Source organism: Acomys minous (genome assembly GCF_964271855.1).
Source record: "Acomys minous genome assembly, chromosome: 2".
Lineage (NCBI taxonomy): Eukaryota > Metazoa > Chordata > Mammalia > Rodentia > Muridae > Acomys > Acomys minous.
Window position 1 is genome coordinate 136,438,486 of NC_140484.1, and position 15,215 is coordinate 136,453,700.

General features: G+C 39.1%; 1 protein-coding gene across 1 annotated transcript; it reads right to left on the reverse strand.

The window, feature by feature from the left end:
* Positions 1-5,304: 5,304 nt before the first annotated feature.
* Positions 5,305-6,261, reverse strand: LOC311580941 (olfactory receptor 52N2; the record flags this gene model as incomplete). Its single annotated transcript, XM_084752787.1, has 1 exon — positions 5,305-6,261. The coding sequence occupies one exon, from the start codon at positions 6,259-6,261 to the stop codon at positions 5,305-5,307; it is 957 nt and encodes a 318-aa protein (XP_084608913.1).
* Positions 6,262-15,215: the final 8,954 nt, after the last annotated feature.

Genomic DNA, 15,215 nt, shown 5'->3' on the forward strand with positions numbered 1-15,215 from the left:
TCTCCTGTTTGGTTGTAGTTTCTTCAAGTGATTTGCTCAATTTTTTTCATCTTTTTCTTTGTGTATTCCTGTTCTAATTTGAGGGATTTATTTTCCTCCTTTAAGGCCTATATCATTTTCAGAACTTCAGATGTGAAATCCTTTTCTTGTGTCTAAGCTGTAATAATATCTTTAGGGCTTGTTGTGGTGGTAGGGCTGCTGGTTTCTGGTGGCAATAAATGGTCCTGGGGATTGTTGCTTGTGTTCTTACACTGACCTCTTCCCATTGTGATGCCTCTGGCTGGTGTGTATACCGAGTGCCTGGCTGTTTCTGTGGGGACTGGGAACTTTGTGGTTTTGCTGGGTGACCAGAGGCTGAACCCAACTGTGTTCCACACAATTTGGACCCTTCTCCCCTGTGGGTCACTAGTGTTGGTGTTTTGTGGTTCTCTGATCAGTCATTTGGTTGCTGAATAATCACTGCTGTCGTGCTGTTCAAACAACATGTGTGTTTGGTACCTCCATCTTGGATCTTTCCTCTGAGATTACATCTTACAACCATCAGAATGGCTAAGATTAAAAAACTCTAGTGACAGCTATCCTGGCAAGGATCTGGAGGAAGAAGAACACTCTTCCATTGTTGGTGGGAGTACAAACTCGTACAAAGACATGTCAATATTGGGGTTGCTTAGAAAATGGGGAATAATTCTACCTCAAGACCCAGCTATACCACTCCCAGGCATTTATACAAAAGATATTCCGCCATATCACAATGATACCTGCTAAACTATGTTCATAGCAGCTGTATTCATAATAGCCAGAAACTCGAAATGACCTAGATGTCCCTCAACCAAAGAATGGATAAAGAAACTGTGGTGCATTTACACAGTGGAATACTACTCAGTTATTAAATCCAAGAAAACCTTCAAATTTGCAGGCAAATGGTTCAAACTAGAAAATATTATCCTGAGTAAGATAACTCAGACCCAGAAAGGTACACATGCTGTATGCTTATTTAGAAGTGGATATTAGCTATATAATACAGGATAACCATTCTACAATCTACAGACCCAAAGAAGCTAAGTAACAAAGTGATCCAAAAAGAGGATGCTTCAATCTCTCTTCAGAAGGGGGAATAAAATAGACAAATGAAGTTGATGAAGACTGAGAACTGGCGGGGGGGGGGTAGAGGAACAAAGGTGAAGGGAGATCAGGGGAGGGAGGTGAGAGGGCTGTAAGAAAGAAAGAAAATCAGTGGTGTGTGGGAGGATAACAGCTGGAATAAGCTGGAGACCTATGATGGAGAATGTTCCTGCGAGGACATGGGTGTGATTGTGATTCTAGCTGAGACTTTTATCAGCAGAGGAAATGGAGACTTAATATGTAGACTTCCAGTGGAAGGAGTAGAATAACAACCCACCCCCAAAACCTTCAACTCCAAATGTGTCCTGCCAACAAAGTGTGCAGGGATAAAGAAGGAGCAGACATTGAGGGGATGTCCAACCTATGCCTAGCACAACTTGACACCCACCCCAAGGGAGAGAGCCAACCCCTGACACTATTAATGATACTTTGCTATGCTTGCGGACAGGAGCCTGTCTCTGTCTTTGAGAAGCTCCATGCAACTGCAGATAAAAACAGATACAGAGACACACTTCCAAACATTAGGCAGAAGTCTTGGAGTCCTGTGGAAGGGTTGGGGAAAGGGGACAAAAACTACACAAGAACATCAACAGAGTCAAACAACAAAGGGTTATGGTAGCTCATAGAGATTGAACCACCAATCAAAAAGCATACATTGACTAGACCAAAGTTCCCTACACATATGTAGCTGATGGGTAGCTTGGTCTTCATGAGGGTTCCCTAGCAATTAGAGTGGGGGCTGATTCTGTTGCCTGCTTGGATCACTTATCCCTAGCCGGGCTGTCTTCTCTCAGTGGAAGAGGAGGCACTTAGTCCTGATGGGACTGATGTGCTGGAGTGTATTGGTGAGGGGAGTCCCCTTTTCTGAGAAGACTGGGAGGAGAGAAGGGAGGGGCATGTGATAGGGATATAAAGGGAATAAATAAAAAATTAGAAAAAAGAATCTGATGGCAGCATCTTGTATTTCAAAGTATTTCATATATTCACTTATTTTTCTTTTATTTATTACTGTTTGTGTGGTATGTACTAGTGTGTACACGCCATGACACAAGTATGAAAGTATGAAAGTCAGAGGACAACTTTCAGGAGTCTGTTCTCTCCTACCACTGTAAGTTCTATGGATTAAATTCAGTTTATCGGGCACACAGAACGTGTTCCACCAGCTAAGCCTTCTGTTTTAGTCTCCAAACAATTGTCACTTCACCCAGATCAGGGTGAACACCAAGGAGTTTTCAGCATTAATGCCAGAAACATTATGCTGGCAACCTTTTACATTTTCACATGAGGGTAAACAGTCTAGCATATTATAGTTATTAAAAAGGAAGATGCTGGAAGCACACAGCCTCTGTAAAAATCCCAGCTCTGCCAATAGCCTTGTTTGTTATTTTCATTAATCTAGTAACCTCTCAGTATCTTGGTGCTTCAGTTTACCTAACTATAAAATGTGTAAAAATCATTATCACACTAAAATCTGGTTTTAGGACTAAAGGAATATATATTTTTAAATATATTATGTAGATAACATATGTCTTGGTGTTATTGTGGCTGTTGTAACATAGAAAGTCTTTGTACGTTTTGAAAGACAATAATTTCGGTCCACAGGAAAGCATGCACTGTCCCAAGGATGCCCTGAGCCCAACAAGAACCTGTCAGGTACAATCAGAGCACTGGAGTAGGGAGCAGAAACTGGATAACTGGATTTTTTTAAAAATAGAAAACCAAGAAAGCTGAGTAGACTCGGGAAGGTGAAGAGCGGACCCAAGAGGCAGAGGCCGTGGCAGAGATCTGAGCGATCAAAGACACTCTCTACTGGGTGGAAGATTAGAGTTAAATGTTACTCTGAAAACTTTTAAACTCGAATGTGAAGGGCAGAGCTGGCTGTGTCTGGCGTCCTGTGAAAAGCCACACTCCAGGGTCTCCCTGACAGGCCGTCTTCGTCACCACGCCTTTGTTCTTTCACGTCCTGAAACATCTATAACTGACAATGTTTCCCACCCTTAACATTGGATGCATACTGCTTATTCTCTACTCCAGAAGAACGTACATACACTCGAGACTTATCTTACATCCCACATCCCCTGTAAATTCTTCACACGCCGTCTCTCATAAGTAACAATGATTATTTATTCGGTTTTAATTATAGCCTTCCCAAGACATCTCTGTCTGTCTCTACTAGAAGAACTCAGTACAGTTTGTGTAATCATTTGCCTGTCAGGAAAGGGTATAGAGCCAGGCACAGAGAGGACATTAAAAAATGGTCGCTCATCTGGGAAGCTTCCTCTTGCAGTAGAAGGGATTTAAGACAGAGACCGATAATTGGGCAATGCACGGAGAGCGAACGAGTTTGGAGCACTCAGTCCTAAATGGAAAGTCTTTAAGCAGGAAACTTCTTTCCTGAAGGCTCAGAAATCTATGTAGAAGAGGAGGTGGGGAGATCGTAAGAGCCAGAGGAGGTGGATGAATCCAAGGAAACAGCATATTCTAGACACAACAGGACCGATACACATACGAACTCGAAAAGACTGTGAGAGCACACACAAGACTTGCACAGGTTCAGTCCAGGCAAAATCCAAATGCTAAGAAGTACACACACTGTTCCAACCCTAACCAAAAGTCTAGATGTAATTTATACCTGCTGGGGAAAAGTAATCTATTTTTTCCAATGGACAGTCCCTGTGATGTCAACCACACTCCAAGGCAGGCCCATACTCAGGAAGAGTTGGCCAACAAAAATGACTTCGTGTTTTTGTGCATCTTTTGTTTGGTATGTTTTTCTAGTTGGTTTTGTTTTTGCTGTTATTGTTGTCAATAGTTTGTTGGGTTTGATTTTTGTTTTCTGTTTTGTTTTGGGTTTTTTTAGACACACACACACACACACACACAGAGAGAGAGAGAGAGAGAGAGAGAGAGAGAGAGAGAGAGAGAGAGAGAGCATAAACCTGTTTGGCTTGTACTAGCATGCTTATGAATAGCAATGAAAGCCCAGCCATAGAAAACTAGTCCTCTGCTAAAGAAGATTCCTCATCAGACACTGATGTTCAGAATGTATCTGAGTTGAAACTAACAACTTGTAAATAATACCATAATTTATTAAATGATTAGAATATACTAGATACCATGTTATGTTATTTCTCTAAGAACTGGACTATTTAACTATCAAGATGCATTTATTGGTAAGCTTTGTCATATTTGGAAAAGTAAAAAAGTTGACATTTATACACATACCGAAACTCATTAACACAACAATGTCTAATCCTTAGATATAAAAAATTTTAATCTTCATACTAACTGAATCCAAAACCAATAAAACATTCTAATACTTGTATACAAAAATGTCCTTCTTCCAGATTGCATCTATTTTGATTTATCTCTTCTCCTTCTTTTCATATATGTATCATTGCAGGTTTCTCTCACCAGTGTTTCTGTTCTCAGTGCCCAGCAACATGAGATTACTTGACAATCAGCTCTGCCTCCTTCAAATTAGATCCAGATTATAACTAATAGCACTATTCAATCATATTTAGTGTCTCAAGAATGAGTGAAATAATGTCAAATAAGATACTAACCTAATTACTTTACTTCCTTAATAACACAATTAAAACTCATAGATCTATTTTTCATGGAACTTAAAAATTGAATATGTAGGGAAGAATAGGACTTTTGGACATTTAAGAAAAATAGAGAGCATTTGCAAATCTAACAAATACAATTTAGATAGTCCAAAAATATCAAAATATAGTTTGTCTTACATATACTGTAGCACTGAACCCCTGTTGTCTACATCAGCAACATATTTGATCTAAGTAGAGTTTGTCCTTAATGGAGAGGATTAGACTGTCCCAAATTACTGCAAGTTTGTCTTTTAAACAGAACATCAGATTGACATTTAGCTTACAGCCATTATCTCATTTCTTTTCCATTTATAGAGAATTTTGTAAACACAAAATTGATATAAAATGGTTACTAATTTCTGGATTAGATCTGGACAAGACAGGATACTAATTTCTACATTCTATACTTTGGCAGAATTTTCCTTATAAAGAACATTTCATATTCAACATTTGGAGAAACTTCAGGACATTTACATGTTAAATGACTTAATACTATTTCACTCATCTTTTATGACTGTTTTCACAACTATTTTCCCTACTACAGTGTAACTGGTCTTAACATGCATTTGTTTTAGGTAATGCTCATTTTTTCTCCAAGTAAAAATTTGATTACACTTTCCCTAATCTGCTTGGTCTTGACTCCATAAACAATTGGGTTCATGGTTGGGGGCAGTAGCAGGTAGAGGTTGGCCACTATGATGTGGATGTGGTGGGGAATAGTGTGTCCTCCAAAACGATGAGTGAAGAAAGTGAAAAAGGCAGGCACATAAGTGATCACAATAGCACAGATGTGAGATGTACAGGTGCTGAAGGCTTTGTGACGAGCATCAGCAGAGGACAGACTCACCACTGCACGCAGTATCATAGTGTAAGACACGGAGATACAGCAAATGTCAAACACACCAATTAATAGAGCCACCATGAGGCCGTAGATTGCATTGACCTTAGCATTGCCACAGGATATCTTGGCCACAGACATGTGATCACAGTAAGTGTGGGGGATAAGGGCTCCTCTGCAATAGGGCAAGCGCTTGGTGAGCAGAGTGAACGGGAAGATGAGCATCACACTTCTCAAGAAAGTAGCAAGACCAGCCTTGGCAATGACAGGGTTGGTGAGGATGGTGGTATAGCGTAGAGGATAGCAGATGGCTACATAGCGGTCCAGGGCCATGAGCATGAGCACACCAGACTCCATTCCAGTCAACATGTGCACAAAGAACATCTGGACAAGGCAGGAATTAAATCCAATCTCCTTGAGGTTGAACCAGAATATGCACAGCATATTGGGCACAGTGGTGGTACACAAGGTGACATCAGTGAAGGAGAGTAAGGCCAGGAAGTAGTACATAGGCCGGTGCAGAGCTTCCTCATGGCCAATGAGGTAGATAAGCCCACAGTTGCCCACTACAGCAATCAGGTACATGAAGCAGAAAGGCAGAGAGATCCAGACATGTGCAGCTTCCAGCCCAGGAACACCGTTCAGGATAAAGAATTCTGGGGTCAGACTGGAGCTGTTGGCTCTAGACATAATGGCTGGTAAAATGAGACCATTTTATACGGAATAATAATGTCACTGTCCTGGAAATAATATAAATAAAAGGTAAGTAGAGGTTTAGAAAATAAATAATGCCATTACAATGAGAAATAAAAGGTTTTCAGGATTATATATAACTTCATAATATACTGCCAATTTTCACTTGACATGGTAAATGATACCAGCCAGCTGATTAACCAATTTATGGTTCAGTTTCACTCTCTACAATGATATAATATGTGCATCAAGCTCAGAATGTTGACAAGATTATAGAGATCATTTCATGCAATGTGCTAAGACTATGAATAATGAATATTACATTAATATAAGCAATAATCACTATTATTACTATGTACCCTATTACAAAATAAATGCTAGTTTGTATGTCCTACAGCAATTCCATTTTTCCTGTATTTTAGGTAGAAAGAGTAAAAATATCCTTAAATCTGGAATATAATTCAGGGAAACCTTATCAAATTTCCTGAAAAGCTGCTGTTATTAAAGGTTACTAAGCTAACGGACACCAGAATTTCTGTAAGAGCATTTGTCTGGGTGTTTGTAATGTTCCTACCATAGCCACAGGATACCGAGATACCAAAGCTGCATATTCAAAAAGGTCAGGATATTTGGAGAGCTCTGAACTGTTGGGTCTGCATTCTGCTCACAGTTTAAAACTAATCAAGAAGCACAGAAATCCTCACTGTCTCTCAAGCATAGTAACAAAAATCTACCCACAATGCCCATTCTATCACAGACAGATAAATCAAATATAGCTCTTTATTTGCCTTCCTCAGTACAGGGACTTTCCATTCAAATTTCCCATGTCAGGTTTTTGGGCTACCCAGTGATCTACAGTTATTTTTAGCACTCTTCATGACATGAAAATATGTTCCAAAGAAGAAAAAAATAGTTTGTTAAAAGTCTGCTCTCTTAACATATAAGAGCTTTTTATAACTTACAATAAAGATGTAGGAAACCTGACTATGAATTAAACCTTTGCAAAACAAAATAGGAAGATAGACCATAATTTGAAGGAGCAAATGATTCTTTGTACAATATTTAAAACCCTTAAAGGGACGAAATCTCTACCACTGCAAACTATATATGTGTTCACACAGCAAAATAAGGATTTACACAGTGTCTGGAATTTAATAATTGATGTATATCAGCTCTTACATTAATTGTAGTATATGCGATAAGACATATACTATTTAGTGTTTTGATAATTTTATTGTCTTAGACATTCTTGACACCATTATAATTTGGGAAATATATTAATTCAGCAATTAGGCAAAATCCCATGCATTTAGGTTACTAATATTTTAGAACAGGTTGATTCCTGTATTCAAACCTAAATTAACAGATACATGTTACATCACCATGGTGCAGATAAGAAAACACAGATGCAGGGTGACAAACTTTAAAGTGCCAAGGAAAGAATCAAATGAATGTGTTAACTTTCAACCACACATTCAGTGTTGCTGACTGTGACCGATCCTGATATTGATGGGCAATTTCATAAGCCGGGTGTAACAACTTTAACAAATCGTGATTACATAAGAACATGGTTTTCAAAGGCAAGGCAGAGAAACCGTTCCATTATTTGCATCTTAGGGCAGAGATACATCAGGTGTGACAAGTCAGTGACAGTCTCCCACTGAGGGAGCTCTCCACACAACACATGTCTGTGAGATAGCTGCAGTCTCATCTGGGACTCCTTTGCTAAGATGCTATGTGGCTTCTGGTTGTTTGCTTTTTTTTTTTTTTTTCAGAAGAGCCCCCCCCCCCCGCAAGTGCTCTCAATGTCTTTTAGTATTCAAGTCTTGTTTTGTATTACTTTCTACCTCCTCCCACAAAGGATAGTTCAGCTGAAGGAAATCTAAACACAGCTATCCACTAATCAAGGTAAGAAAACATACGTCACTCTTGTTGAAACCCATGACTGCATAAACTTCATTGTCTCCAATTAATCATGATGTCTTTTTACTCTTGCTTTACAATTGTGGAAACCTTTCTTCTCTTTTCTACCAGATGAGTGAAAATGTATTGTGGGAGTCAGTGGGACTTCTGCCATCTGCGTCTTTGGGTTTCTTGGACTTAAACTTTTCATTTTCTGGAAATAAGCGTCATTAGAAGTCCTTCAAACTTACCTCAGTGCTAGGAAAGACCAGAGCCAAGTACATGCCCCAGAGCCTGAGGGTAAAGTGTTCTACGTCCACCCAGCATTGCTGCATTATTTTGAGTGTTCTCCAGCCTGCAGAGTATGCACTTGATTGGATCCTTGTTGTTCAGTGTCTCAGAAGACAGTGTTTGAAAAGATGAGATCCTTTGGGACTTGAGATAATTCCAGCATTTATTTAATCTTCAACCACAGGTGAAACTAGGGGAAAATTATACCAAAGCTATACATACTCTCCTAGGTGTGGATTATGAAAAGATTCTGATAGACAGGAATATTTTTCTTTTCTTTTATTCACCTTGTCCACATTTCAATCTCATGACATCTCAACACTCACTACATATGTTCACATATATTTTATAGTTTTGAAAAAAGAGAGGCACAATAAAGACAAAATAAGATATAACATATGAGTCATCTAGAAAATCTTATATAGTTTATATTTTATGTTTATTGATTAAATTAATGAATACGACAGACCTGGCCCACCACCATGAGACACAGGCTGTGAGCAGACATCACTATGATGAGCAAGTATGTTGTGGAGAGATGAAAGAGAAAGAGGAGCCAAGTGGCTTGTCTACTATGAAGACAGGGAGAACTGGAGATGTGAGGGTGTTGAGAAACAGCCTGACATGAGAGGTCATGGTGATGTCTAGACCCTTGCTGCTGCTTCTGGCCATGTCTGGGTCTATGACCTTGCAGCAACATGGGTCTGTTTTGATGTCTGTGGCTGATATTATCATCAAAGGCCATGCAGATGTCCATGGTCTGGGCTACCAACTGAGGCCTTGTTGAATTTTGAGGACCTAGCTAAATAGGCCCTGCCTCTCACTGGTCACTAAATAGTAGCTTCAGTGGTAACATAGGCTTGATAGAGCTGGCGCCTACCATCGCTGGGCACTGACTTCTAGAGAGCCAGCCCCACCCCTTCCCTGGGTAATGTAGGAAAGCTGGCCCTGCTGGTATAAGTACAGGAAACTCGGTAGGCTGATCAACTCAGCTACCATCCAGCCCCAGAACCAAGGCTTTGAGCTGGTCCACCCCAATGTCTACCCCATCTATGAGCTGTGAAGCATGTGAAGGAGCTGGTCCTTCAGAACCAATGCTGCAGGATCTCAGCACCTCTGAGCAACAGCAAGATGCCTCAGGGCAACAGCATGTTATCCAAGAGAAGTCTAAATGAGGATCAAGTGTTGATGATATAGCCCAGACTTTGAACTAGACTACTCACTAATTGCAACAGTCATTTGCAAGTATAGCTGTTTATACAAAAGGGTGTATTGTGTGGAACACCATGACACATTGATGCTTCCGTGGAGAGATTTTTATTTTGTTTGTTTTTAATTTAATTTTTATTTTTCATTTAATTTTAGGGTGGATGATGGATATGGAAGGACAGGGAAATGAATGGGACTGGGATATATGACATGAGATTAAAACAGAATCAATAAACATTATTGAAAATTAATGAATGCATGAGCTTATATTACATGAATAAACACTCAAACATTTGTTTTGCTAGTATTTGTATCTCATATACCTAAATGTTTTAGTAGTTGAATTTCTTTCTTACTATTTCATTGTGAGGAAAAAATGTACTAATAATTTTAAAACAAATGAAAATGTTTTGTATCATGGGCGTGTTTGAAGAATCATTATTTTTAATATATATTTTATTAATTTATTAATATTACATCTCAATTGTTATCCCATCCCTTGTATCCCCCCATTCTTCCCTTCCTCCTATTTTCCCCTTACTCCCCTCCCTTATGACTGTGACTGAGGGGGACTTCCTCCCCCTGTATATGCTCATAGGGTATCAAGTCTCTTCTTGGTAACTTGCTATCCTTCCTCTGAGTGCCACCAGGTCTCCCCTTCCAGGGGACATGGTCAAATATGGGGCACCAGAGTTCATGTGAAAGTCAGTCCCCCTGAATAATTATTTTAACTCACTTTTTGTTTGAGAAGTTTTTAAGTGCACATAATGTATTTTGATCAAATCACTCCCCATTTCCTCCTATATAGCTCTTCCATATGTTTCCCCATATAACAATTCCCTCTAATTTCATGTGCTTTAAAAAATCATTTAATCCACTAAGTGGTATCAATATGATCTAGAGCATGGGAGACTGTCAGAAGCAGCAATCTTGAAAAAAAATCCCACCACTCAACTCTTCCTCTACCACCTGCCAGCAGTTGTCAGTAGATCCTCTACATTTTGTGACCCTCACTTTCCCCTCCATGCAGGTTGTCTTGCTTAATTTTGTTCAGGTCAAGATTCCCAAGACTAAAAAAACAGTGAAGAAAGTTATCTTTCAAATTTTATTCAAAGTGTATCAGTACCAGTGCCTGCAAATATAAGCCTAACAACCAACAGAAAAGGCTTAAAACAGCACAACTAACTGAGAAATTTCATTAGTTCTGTGTAAAAGTATGTGCTTTTCTGATACCTGTCCTTGCTCCCAAATAATGGTACAGAGACTTTTATATGTATTAATAACAGCTGGGCGGATATTGAGCTAGTCTAATCGATCTACACTTATTTGGACTACTACTCAGCCAAATGTCCTAATACCTAACATCTTAGTCTCACTCTGGTTAGTCCTGCCCCATCTATGTTGTCTTGATAGCTTCCTTAACCAACTTCTTCTTCTTCTTCTTCTTCTTCTTCTTCTTCTTCTTCTTCTTCTTCTTCTTCTTCTTCTTCTTCTTCTTTTTCTTCTTCTTCTTCTTCTTCTTCTTCTTCTTCTTCTTCTTTTTCTTCTTCTTCTCCTCCTCCTCCTTCTTCTTTTCTCTCTCTGTCTCCCTCCCTCCCTCTCTCTCTCTCTCTCTCTCTCTCTCTCTCTCTCTCTCTCTCTCTCTCTCTCTCTCTCCTTTCCGCCCTCCCTCCCTCCCCTCTCTCTTCTCTCTCTCTCTTGCACCTATGACCCTCACTGGGGATCTGAAGTCCTGCCCTAACTCTCCTGCCCCACTATAGGCTGTTCAGCTCTTTATTGACCAATCAGAGGTGAAGGAGTGTAGGAGGAACAAGTCCTGTTGTTCAGCAGGAACAAGCTTGTTGCTATCCCAGGCCTGAGTTCAAGCAACAACAATGAACAATTTTGTAAGGTCTAGAAAGCCAGGAATACTCTTGTGAACACTTTCACCTAGATATAGCTACATAAGAACAGAACAGTGACATTTTAATTTGGAAAGGGGAAATCTCACAAGGTCTCACACCTAGACAAAGAACGACAGGCAACTAATAATTGCTGGGAGAATGAGAACTAGCTTCTTCCAGGGATGAGCCCATCAATTGTGTATACAGTATAAAGTGATCAGCTCTGAAACCACCTGCACACAAACAACAAAAATGCACTCACCAGGTTGTGTGTTCTTACACATACACGCATACATATGCACACATATATGTATATTAATAATAAAGTAAAAGAGGCTATAAAATTGAGATTAGAGTATGGATATGAGAGGAGTTCTAGGTGGAGAAACCTCAAGGGGCTGGAGGGAGGAATAGGAGGTGGGAAAGTGATGGAATTTTATTTCAATTAAGACATATTTTATATGCAAAAGATTGGAAGGCTAAAAAATTGCCCCATAAAGCAATACATACATACATACATACATACATACATACATACATACATACATACTTGTTTGTTTCTTAAATCCAATTTCTTTTTTTAATATATTTTATTAATTTATTCATATTACATCTCAATTGTTATCCCATCCCTTATACCCTACCATTCCTCTCTCCCTCCCATTTTCCCCTTACTCCCCTCTCCTATGACTGTGACTGAAGGGGACCTCCTCCCCCTGTATATGCTCATAGGGTATCAAGTCTCTTCTTGGTAGCCTGCTATCCTTCCTCTGAGTGCCATCAGGCCTCCCCATCCAGGGGATGTGGTCAAATATGGGGCACCAGAGTTCTTGTGAAAGTCAGACCCCACTCTCCACTCAATTGTGGAGAATGTCCTGTCCATTGGCTAGATCTCGGTAAGGGTTTGAGGTTTAGTGCACGTATTGTCTCGACTGGTGCCATAGTTTGAGCAGGATCCCGGGGCCCAGATCTGCCCATCATAATGTTCTTCTTGTAGGTTTCTAGGACTCTCTGGATCATTCTATTAAATCCAATTTCTTATACTACCTTTTTGCATCCTTTGTTTTCTTTAAGCTAAAGTGCATTTGTTGGTGGCAACCATACTTGAATACTGTCACTTAGTCCATTCTCGTTTCATTGGGCAATTGAGACAACTAATCACAATTGTTATTGAAAAGTATTTATTAATTACTGATATTTATTGATTCTTCAATGTTGTGTGTTTTCCTGTTTCTCATCTGCTTAAATACTGACAACATGTTTTATAATTTCTTGTACCCTCATGGGTATATTTATCTTTCTGTTCAGTCTGAAGAACTCCTTTCTGATATATTTGGTAGAGCTGGCTTAATAGTAATGAAAGTAAACTTGTTTAGCAATTACTGACTTTTGGAGCATGAATATACCATTCCAAGCCCTCTTAGCTTTCAGTGTCTTTGTAGATAAATATCTTTGTAGATAAATGGGCCTGCATTAACATGTCATTTGTTTTCTCTCTTTAAGATTTTAGCACATATTTTTTCTGTATCTTAGTGTTTTAACTATAATGTAGCATATTTTCCCCTGGGCTTGTCTGTTTGGTACTGTAAATGTCCTATACATCAATGGAATCACTTTCCCTAGACTTGGGAAATTTTCTATAACTTTACTGAAAATATTTTCTGAGTTTTTTCATAAAATTCTTCTCTTATTTGCCTGATTCATATATGTGGTCCTTTTATAGTGCCCCATAGATGTCCTGTGTTCTGTTTTTATTTTACTTGTTTATCTTTGTCATTGTCATTCAGGGTCATCTGTCTTGCCTTCAATCACTGATATTTTGTCCATTTACTGATTTATGCAGACCTTTTTATTTGACTTATTGAAAATTTACAGGTTCAGGTTGTTATTTTTTAAGTACTAATATCTTGTTATTAAAATCTACTTTCACATGCTAGATTGAATGGCTCTTTGATCCTTTTGTCTTCCCACCCTCTTTTTCATATTTCCATTTAAAATTTTTTCACTAGGAATTCCCAAAGAACACAGGCTGCCTATTGTTGTCTCTGTGTCTCAACCTCTTGGAATCCACAATTATTTTATTATTTACTTCTCTCTTTCATTCTACCTTGAGGCACAGATTTCTCATTTTCCTTCTTTGCCCCAATTATTCTTCCTCCTCTACTTTTCTCTATTGCATCAACAGTAACTACTGGATTTGTTTTGCTTTTTTCTTTTCTATTCATGATGGAGGGGAAAAAAAGGAGAGTGAATTTTAAAAGGTAAGGGGAAAGCGAAGGGGAGGGACAGGAAGAGGGAAAGAGAGGGAGGAAGGGAGCGAGGGAGGGAGGGAGAGAGAGAGAGAGAGAGAGAGAGAGAGAGAGAGAGAGAGAGAGAGAGAGAGAGAAAGAGAGAGAGAGAAAAGGACAGAATTGGTCTGCTAAACTGGAACAGGGTCTTAAATACAGGTGGCATAAAAGTGAAGGAGAAATAGTATAGGATGCAGTGCAGACTGTGAAGTGGTCTCTCTCCTAGTTCCTGGCTCTTGCCTTGACTCTTGGTGTTCCTTCTTGGGTCCCAGATGCCAGTCACCCCCACTTCCAGCAGTACTTTGGAAGGCTGTATGACAGGTTCTATTCCATCAGTTGGGAGGTTCCTTACACTGGGATGAGAATGCTCATCCCACTCCTGGACAGTCCCACCCAGTCTCTGGCATGTTCTTACAACCTCCATGTGTGTTCTCCTGCAGCCTCTAGCTTCCAACAGGATGAACACTAGGTGGCTCTCATTCATGGTGTCTTCTCTGTATACTACAGGTATTCGGATGCCAGGTTGTGATGTACAGATCTACGACACATGTTCTGAGTTTTCCCAAAAGTGAAGTCCATTCAGTGTCTGAGGCCATCAAACAACCAGAACAGCAGAAGCCTTTAGAAAATACTCTTTGCGTCTCTACAGCAGGGTCCTGAGTAAGAGGGCTTCGTTAGTGTCTCTCCCATGCCCTGACAGTGCTTCCTTATGCTGCAGAGTTGATTTCTCAAAAGAGAATCAATGAACAATTAACAAACTTACAAATTTACTAATAATTTTTTTGTTTGCTTAGCCTATAAAATAACAAAAATATGTTTTAGACCCATTTTAAGTACAGGTTCCAGCGTAATAACATGGGGAAAAAGAGCTTATTGATTTTTTTGTGTGTGAAATACAGGCTCTATTTAATAAAATTATCAGTTCGAATGGGAGATTTCTACTGTACAAAAAAATTTAAGTTTGAAAATATTTATGACACTTGGCCCAGTAGTTATCATAGCAATAATAAGTTGCTATTAGTGGACATGATGTAAAGCTGTACCCCACTATGACAGATTTCTCTTTAAACACAATGCAAACATAAGTCTATGAGTATGAAAAACAATGCTTGCAATGTATAAATACAGTATCTGCTGAATTATGCTTTTTGTAATATTTTTCTCTCAATAAAAAGATCATATCCTACAATTGCATAGATTTCAGAAAATTTACAAATTAGATTGACTTAAAACCATCTTATTCACATTTGTTATGAATTTCTTCTGCTTGTTTTCTAGTACTCCAGTCTAATGAAATGGACACAAATAGTTTAACTGATACCATTCACCTGCAATTTTTAAAAAATTATTCACTATTTTTCACAGCCCAAGAAATTTA